This window comes from Gossypium arboreum, chromosome 6 (assembly GCF_025698485.1).
Source record: "Gossypium arboreum isolate Shixiya-1 chromosome 6, ASM2569848v2, whole genome shotgun sequence".
Taxonomy (NCBI): Eukaryota; Viridiplantae; Streptophyta; class Magnoliopsida; order Malvales; family Malvaceae; genus Gossypium; species Gossypium arboreum.
The window spans coordinates 29,033,519-29,042,994 of record NC_069075.1 but is presented as its reverse complement, the minus strand read 5'-3'; the positions used below and the strand labels follow the sequence as shown (position 1 = coordinate 29,042,994).

Genomic DNA, 9,476 nt, shown 5'->3' with positions numbered 1-9,476 from the left:
ATCTACGGTTGAATCATGTTTGTCATCATAACGTCGACACGAAACTATCTCTAACACCACTTGCTGGAAGCATAGTGGACAATTAATAATTGAAAATGAATTTATTATTCACACAAGTATTACACAATACAAATAGAAATGTTTTTTTTCCCTCAATACACTAGTTGTTGTTAGTTTTTCTCACTTAAGTCAATTTCTTATACTTCTCAACACTCTCATACATTACGTTATATAATCATCTATATGTTATATTTATAAGCTAGGCCTATAAAAGCTCCTAATAGACTTAAGTTGTTTTCACCTTCTTTCTAATATTCACTACCTAAGACTATTGAAAATGTTGTTGCCATAATTATCCATTATTCTTATCTCTTTAATTGTTCATGAATCTTCCATTATCCTACCATTCTTATCCTTTAACTTAAAGTTTTGTAGAACCAGGCGCCTCTCTTTCCTTTGCCAACTTATCATTTTCATGTTTAGCTGACTTTGAAAAGTCGGTTTGGTTTCTAATACTTATATCACTACTTTTCTTGAAAAGTAGAAAAGTGAAATGATGAATCAGCAAAAAGGAAAAAAAGGATTGCAATAGAGGGGTATGGTTAGGTTTTTAACAAAACAATACCAATATTCAACATGAAAATGTCTCCCCACCTTAGTATAGTAAATAAACAACAAACAAGGGAATAATAAATGTTGCTTTCATCTCAAAGGGTTTCATTTCATGTCTGCAACTTTTTCACAACAAATTTCCTTTCCTTTTAGAAATGAAAATGCCTCCTGGACTGGATCCAGCTATTACCCTTTGAAATTCATCAAACAGATAAAGTGTGTAAACACATTAAAAGGTTAAATTTGTTGTTAGGCCATAAAAAAAGACTCACATCAACGGGTTTTTTTATTTTTATTTTTTGAATAATTAGGTGTAGAGATAAGGGTAGAGATGGGGTTGCTAAGGATTGGACCTAAGCTCTCATGCTACAATACAATTACTCTTACCACTAAGCTAAGAGGTTGTTGGCACCCACATTCAGTTTCCTTTTGAGTTTTAACGGTTGGTGACTAAAATTTTAAATTTTGAAAACATTAGTAATGAAATTAAAAATTTTTTAAGTTAGCGCCCAAATAATTTACCAATTATATATTTGTAATTAGGATTCCACTTCAAATTAAAAGTAATAATTTTCTTTTAAATCTTTTATGTGTCAAATAGTGTTCAGAACTCATTCAGCTAGTAACAAACTGGAAAAAGTAAGTTGGTTTGAATAATGGAGACGAGACCCACCAAAATTAACTAATTTTTCTAGCTCTTGCAAACCATTTTGCGACCCTACAATAATTCTTGCAAGGACCACCCATTTTTCTTTTCCTATTTGAAGATTCAATGAAAGTATATATATTGTCAAAAACATAGTAATATATATTATATTTGCACCGAAAATTAAGACTGTGGGATATGGCAATAATATGCTACTTTAACAAAAAAAAAATAAATGAAAGAAAGTCTTTATTTACGTAGGAGAAGAAATTGATGGGTTTGATGAAGAAATGAACCCTACATTTTTCTTACAAAATCCAATGTTTAACTAACTTATGTTGTCGGTTAGGCCCTAAGTTTAATCTGTAGACAACTCCTCTCCCCACTCTAAACAAAGACCATCTTACAATGTTAACCTCCATAATGCTTATATTATTAACATTTAACACTCAGAAAAGAGTCTCTTAAGACCTTATCAACAAAGGAAAAGAACAAGAGAAAAGGAAAAAAAAGGGGGTTTAGATTTTATTAATTTTAAAAGGATGGTTCTAACTACTACAGGCAAAAACATTATCACAGAAGGAAATCTCAACATTATAATGGAAATTAATTAACCTACTATTTTTCACTGTTTTCATTCTCATAAAGTATCAACAACCTTTACATATCTTTTCCTCTTTATATGTTCTAATAAAAATAAGCACTACAATTGGGATTTTCTTATTCATGATTTACTTTGTATTTTAGCACATTAAGTATAGATCAGATCCAAACTCCATTGCTGCTATTTTCCTCAACTACACAGCGTACGGGTTACATATTGATTTTTGGTAATTAATGTTGCTGTAAGTCTGTGACCAAATATCTGATTCACTCTCTAATTAAAAAAAAGCCCTAATAGTATCATGACTCAAATTCAAATCACTTCTGAAACGATAAACACCCTACCATTAAGTCAACGTACAGAGATTTCATTCAAACAAATTTAGATCAACACTAGAGAATGAGATGTCACCTTTAATTTTCCTTTTAACGATAATGTTTTCACCTATATATTTGTTTTTTTATGGTTGGGAAAAAACATGGTACAATGTTCTGGTTTGTCTAAAAGTTTGCAGAGAAACATCATACTTGTTTCTAAACAAAAACTCATTAATTTGAAACTACTTCCAATTACAAAGGTGGATGATGATGTTTAAGCTAATAATTTCACCCCATCAATGTCTCCCTGACAACTGAAATGCTTATAGTTAAACCTATTACCTAGAAAATGTCCTCACATCAAATAGAGGAGCAGTTGAAACCTTTTAAGCCACAACAAAAGTTGGGGATTACTAATTATTGCATTTAATTATCAACACTTCAACGCCATAGCATATAACCTTCATAGCAACTGCAATAATGTTGAAGATGTAGGGTTATTGTCATATTTTTCATTAATTTATGAACCCATTTTTGCATATGTATATAAAGTAAACGCAACTCATATGTAAGACTAAAAGAGAATTTTATTTTATTTTTTTAGTACATTTCTTTTCCCTATTTCATTTCCACCAGAATAAATAAAGCAATGATAGAAGGCATGGTAGAGAAGCATGATGAAGAAAAGAGAGTGGACAATGAACAAGCTGAAAACATATCTGCAATGTCGTTTCCTTCACAGAAATGTTCATCCTTGGACTTGAATGAAGAAGCTAGCAGCAAAGAGGATTATGATTACAACATTATCGGCAACGGCAAACAAGGTGATGAGATTGAGAAGACAAGTGAAGGGAATTCCAGCAATAATAACAACAACATAGTGGGGGAGAAAGGTAAGGGTAGAAGAAGAGTAAGGCAATATGTTAGGTCAAAATTGCCTCGCCTACGGTGGACTCCTGATCTTCATCTCTCCTTCGTGCATTCTGTTGAAAGGCTTGGTGGACAAGCCAGTAAGTTCAATATTAGTATCTTTCATATACCTATATATATATATATATATATATATATATATATTTAAAAGAGTTTTGCATGTTTATTATTTACTGTAATTTTTGGTTGCAGGAGCAACTCCAAAGTTAGTCCTTCAGTTGATGAATGTGAAGGGACTTAGCATTGCCCATGTAAAAAGCCACTTGCAGGTGTACTAGCACAACCTCATATCATAATCTTGAAATTTTAAACTTATCATGTATTTTTAAATTTTGGTAAATAAAAACAAAAAAGAATACATCAATGAAAAATAATTATACTACTTAAATATGATTAATTCTTTTTATTCACTTTGTTATTTTTGTGCTCGTTAAATTTCATTGTACATCTTTGGGTTTTGCCTTCTTTGATTGTCAAAGGAAAACGGTTTTGTATCTTCAATTCGTTGGTTGTTGGATTATTCTTAGCCACATGAATGTTTTTTAAATAATATTAATTATTTTTCGTTGATGTATCAGAATCAGATTCCATCCTCGCACTAAAAAGAAAAAAATAGCAAATATAATTATAATTATAATTATAATAAAAAACCTTTCCAGCTTTTAATTTCAAAATTAAATAAATTAATATTTTCAAATTATTTAACCTCAATCAATTTCGTTTATGTAAAAAGGTTGATGTATTTGTTTTTAGCTTTTATGAAGAGTATACATTTTAACCATAAACTTTTCACTACATTTCAGATGTACCGGAGTAAGAAACTTGACGAGGCTGGACAAGGTGAAGTTGTTTTTTCCTTATAGTATGATTTTCTACTGTCCCTTGATTATATAAATTAATTAACTCATAGAAGTACACCATCGAATTATTCGTCCAGTTCGTAGGTTTATAAAGGTGAGTTGTATTTCGGTGTAAGCTTAAATTATTAATACTAGTTAATTATGAAAAGAATAAAATTTTTAATATAAAAATATTTGTAATATTTTAATAATTTATGAATAGTAATTAATATTAGGAAATAAAATTTCATGGAGGTTTTTATTTTAAAATTCTAAATATAAATTTGGATAACAATAATAATATAAAATTTCAGAATTTGTAAAAAGAATTATAATTAAGAAATTGAGTAGTTTAAAATCATTTTCCAAATTCTGTAGAATTAATGCATGTGTTCCCATCATAAAATTAAATATATATATATATTAACTTCTAAATATCATTTTATTTGGATAAATATTAAATTTATACATGATTTTTAGTGAAATGTACAATTAGATACATAATTTTTGATTTTGTGCAATTATACATATCAAACTTGAATTGTTGTTGTTCATATATATACACAAATTTTATTTCAATTCAATTGTCCACATTTAAAGAAATCAATATATACATTTATTTTCATATTGGATTAATATAATAGTTTATGTATACAATTATATATAACATTATACATTAGATCAAAATTCATATATAGTTTTAATGTTTATCCCTTTTATTTAATTCTAATATATATTTATAAAATTTATATTATTAAGAATATTTATAAATTTTACAAATCTAATAATATTCATCTTGTATCTTCTTATATCAGTATTCTTCTTTTATAATTATCTTTTACAGTCTTTAAATTTCAATAATCTAAATTTTCTAAAACAATTATTTTATCCAAATAATGTAAATACAATTACCAACATTTTGAAATACTAACATTTAAAATCCTAAAATTCATTCAAATGCACTCTAAAGATATATATATATATATATATATTGGAAAAAGTCAAATATATTTGAATTAGAGATATTTATGAGTTGAGTCGAATTAGATTGCAACCCGATTTTAAACAACTTTCTAAGTTTGGGTCTAACCTTTGCTCTCCTATTCATTTTGTTATTTAAAATAATAAAATGATAATTCATATTTTTTATAATCAAAATTCAAAATTATTTAATTTAAATTCCGCTCATGCTGAATTGGCACCAGATTAAAAATAACTTAAACGAAAGTAAATGAACTATGTTATAAGATTATTTTGTAGTTTTAAAATTTTTATAACATTTTTAAAGAAAATTCAACTTTAAGAAAACTGCCTTTATGTCATTTATTTTAAAATAAATAATTACTTTGTTAAAAATATTTACCATTTTCATTCAAAACTGCCCTTTTATTTTAAAATTATTTTTTACATAATATTTTTTATCATTTAATCTAATTACATACTATTAGAATCACATGCAAGAAAAATTTCTAATTTGTAGGGTATACCAAGGACTAGGCCACAGTTGATTATAAATTAGGTTGCCCATTAATGTATGACAAAAGAGATAATATAGTCAAAATGTACTAGAAATTAATTCAAATATTTATTATTTTTTTATAAGAAACAGGGTAAAGGTTCAAAATTATTGTCAATTGAATATTACAATATAAATCTTTTATAATACTACTAATAACTCAATATACATAAATCTTACTTAAATATAAATATATTTGTCGACTAAATTTTAGATCAGTTACTATCAATATTGTTGTTAGTATAAGAGGACATGGATTCGAATATTTTGAAATGCACTTATCCTTCTATTTAAGGATTAGAGAGGAAGAGTTATGAGTAGTTCTAGACATTTCTGTATATTTATTTCAATAAATAAATAATAAAAGAAAAAATATAAGCATAATTATTATCATATATGTATTTTTTGAGCAAGATCTTGCTCCACATTGAAAATTGAGAGGAATTATCATATATGTATTTTTGAAAATCGCATAATTAAAATGAATGTATAGCTTTAAAACAATATCTAAGAATTGAAATATATAATTTGAAACTAATAATAATAATAATAATAACAATGTTATATATGCAATACATCTGAAATTTAATTAAAATAAAATAGTTTAAATTTTAATTGAAATTAAATTTAAATATGTAAATATATGTGATTAAAAATATTAAATGTACTCTAATTGTTTTCTAATTCAAATTGTCATTTGTCTATATCACATTAAAATGTCTTCATGTTAGAAAATATTTTTAATATATTATCAAAATGTTCTCATATTGGTGAAAAAATTATAAAATATTTATTTAACAAATGAATAATAGGTAGAGTGGTAACTTGCTTTAAAAAAAAACTTCATCAACCTTTAGTTAATGTCGAGTTGACTTGTGATACCAATTCAATCAACGATATTATCAATATATACAATCAACATGGGTAAAATAGTTTATGTAATAGTATTAAATTACATAAAATAAAATAAAAATAAAGTTTTGGTTGAACCGGTAAAGTTGAGGTGCTATTGATATAGGTGGCATTGGTTCAAATCTCCTTATATGCAAAATTTGTATTTGTTTTTTAAAATATAAGAACTTAATATTAATACTCATAATAATATAGTTTATTTTAAATGTGAAGGGTTACTTAGTAATTTAACCAATTGAATTGGTGTTACTTGTGGTACCAAACTTAGTAAAGACTTAATATTAGTAGAAATATATACAAAGTATGTGAGTAAAACAATATGTAATAGTATTAAAACGTATATAAAATTCGACTATGGTAGAAGTGTTATTAATGCTAGTTGTATAGGTTTGATTTTCTTCATATGCAATTTTTATTGGTTTTCTTAAAATATAAAAAGATAAAATTAGTACCCTCATAATAATATAACTTAATTTAAATATGAAGAGGTAAATTAGTAATTTAACCACACTTAACTCGTAACACTAAACTCATTAAATGATTTAATATTAGTAGAGATAATGTATATACATATTTTATTTTTCATGTCTATTCTACGATTTATGTTCGAATTCATGGTTGTCTCTCTAAATAATATTGATTCTAAAATTCGAACATGTGTTCTTCTTTAAAATGTAATATGCCTTAAAATTGTAGGTAGCAGAGATAATATATTGATACTAAATAAAAAATAAATTTATTATATAAATTTATATCTATATAATTATTTATTATTTTTAAAAATTAATTTTAATTATAAATATTATTTAAAAATAAAATTAATTATTACAATAAGTATAAATTAAAATTATTTGAATCCATCTCAACCTAATTAACATGGACCAATTTGAATTTCAATAATTTGAAATTGAAATTATTAGAATTCAAAAATATCTAAACTTAAAACAATAGGAATCCGAAAGTATGTGAATAGTTGAATCTAAGCCAACTTATTTGTCCACTAGGTTTTTTTATGTCTACAACTGGGATTTAAAATCGTTATATCTCTAATTTATTGATTTTTATTTTTAAATACAACATAAAGACATGTGTTAACTTTTTCTAAATTCTATGTGTCACTTTTTAAGTACTATTGTAGAGGTAAAAATTTTACATGATAATTATCTGGATGTTAATTGTTAAATTATTTAGTATAGTTTTTGACCCATGATCCTCGTTGGGTTAATTATTTTGGACTAAATAATTAAATTTTAAAGATAATAATAAGCTTTAAGTTTTGTACTCTATATATATTTAGAATTTAATCCCAATTTTTATTTTTAAGAATTTAGACCATCTATTTTTCAATTTAAAAATTCAAGTTTAATTGTTAATATCGTTGAAATTCTTCTGTAAAATTTATTGGTTTGATATTCTAAAATTTTTAAAAATACTCACTCCATAATCATATAATAAAAATGACAATATAATGGACTTGAATTAAAAAAATAATGATGTTAACAATTCTTTAAATTTATGTCAGTAGTTTAATTAAAATAAAATATTTAAACTAACTAATTACATTATAAACATTGAAGTATCAAATTATATGAAAAAATTGGAAATATAAAGATTAAATTTTAAATTTTAACATAATATGGAGACTAAAATTAAACTATTAAAGTTTAACGATGTTTATAAAATTAAAAGTAGAGGACTAAAATTAAAAGTTAACCATATTATTATTAAGAATGCATAAAAAAAGAAAAAGAAGCCGCGTCAAAGAAGGCTTCCTTATATATATTAAATAATACAGTCGGGTAATATAGCTTGTCGATACTTGTAATTATCTTGCCCCTTGAATGAAAAGAGGGGGGACAAAATCATGAAATACTGAAGAAACTTTGCATTTATCACCTATGTAGCGTTATGCGAAAGAAATAGAGTAATTAAAGGAAGGGAAGAATTGCAGAGCAGTCCTCATCTACATTTCAGAATGGAAAACGGTGGGTTTGTTTTAGCCACAGAATCTCCCCTCTACCAACCACCTCTAGATTTCGAAGTCTCTTTTCCAAGGTTATACTAATATATAGTTATATACTAACACTTTTTTATCAATTAATCTATAACTTCCTTCCTAATTAGAGAAAACTGATTTTGGTTTTGTATAGGCACCAAGTGAGCAATGATGATGGTCACCACACAAACCAAATTCATGGGGTGGATGCGCGTCTTGGACCCATGAGAACCGGGCGATTACTAGAAGACAAGAGGTGGCATCCTTTAGAAAGGCAGAAACAGAGGGACTGCTTGCCTGACCTGCAGTTAAGACTAAGCCGAAGAAGTGGAATTGATGCTGAGACGACGACTCATTGCGAAGCCCGCAGGAAATTAGCACCCACCTTTCACTTTCTTAACCTCAATATTTACCCAGGATAAAATCCACCACAGCCAAATAAAAAGGGTTGATGAATCTCTTGGTTTACATGCACACAAAAATTAAAATGTTGCAGACAAGGCCGAATGAGGCTGAGTTCTTATTAAGGATCTGACCATGTAAAAATGGACCCCCAGGAAGTGAAATCCTTGTAAGTGTTTATTTTTTGCTGCTTCTTCTAGATGATGCAAATGATGTATTTGAGGTTTAGAATGAGTTTATTTGTTGATAAAAACTATGTTTTAGGCATATTTCTTAATTTATTTTCATATATATTTTTTAGTTGATCGACAGAGCAAAGTCAAAAAAAATTTTTAGGAAAATGAAATTAAATTTTAATTTTAATACTCTATATCTTTACAATTTTAAATAATTAAATCAAATTTTTATTATTTTAGAGAAATCAAAATACAATTTATCTTTACTAATTTAAAACTTTTAAATTTTTAAAAGACTTAAAATAGAATATTTTTCAAGGTGAAACCTTATAATTGTTTTCATATTTATTTTGCGACCAAATTTGTATTGCAATTTTTATTTGTACTTTTGACACATTTAATAGTTTGTATTGTATTCCTATTTACATGGTTGACATTAAAAAGAAATACAGTTATCGAAACCTTGTTTAATTTTGAAAAATTGAGAATCGACTTTTTAAAACGAAGTATGGAGTCGCCACCAGTC

The 9,476-nt window shown here is 26.2% G+C and overlaps 2 protein-coding genes across 2 annotated transcripts; both read left to right on the top strand.

Annotated features, from left to right (window-relative positions):
- The first annotated feature begins 2,670 nt into the window (after positions 1–2,670).
- LOC128293776 (putative Myb family transcription factor At1g14600) lies at positions 2,671–3,972 on the top strand. Its single transcript, XM_053029289.1, has 3 exons — positions 2,671–3,189; positions 3,302–3,378; positions 3,913–3,972. The coding sequence occupies exons 1-3, from the start codon at positions 2,829–2,831 to the stop codon at positions 3,970–3,972; spliced, it is 498 nt and encodes a 165-aa protein (XP_052885249.1). The 5' UTR covers positions 2,671–2,828.
- A 4,187-nt stretch (positions 3,973–8,159) lies between these two features.
- On the top strand, positions 8,160–9,030 carry LOC108452537 (uncharacterized). The gene is made up of 2 exons (XM_017750335.2): positions 8,160–8,431; positions 8,527–9,030. Exons 1-2 carry the CDS (start codon positions 8,352–8,354, stop codon positions 8,792–8,794), a joined length of 348 nt encoding a protein of 115 aa, XP_017605824.1. The 5' UTR covers positions 8,160–8,351; the 3' UTR covers positions 8,795–9,030.
- The last annotated feature ends 446 nt before the right edge of the window (positions 9,031–9,476 follow it).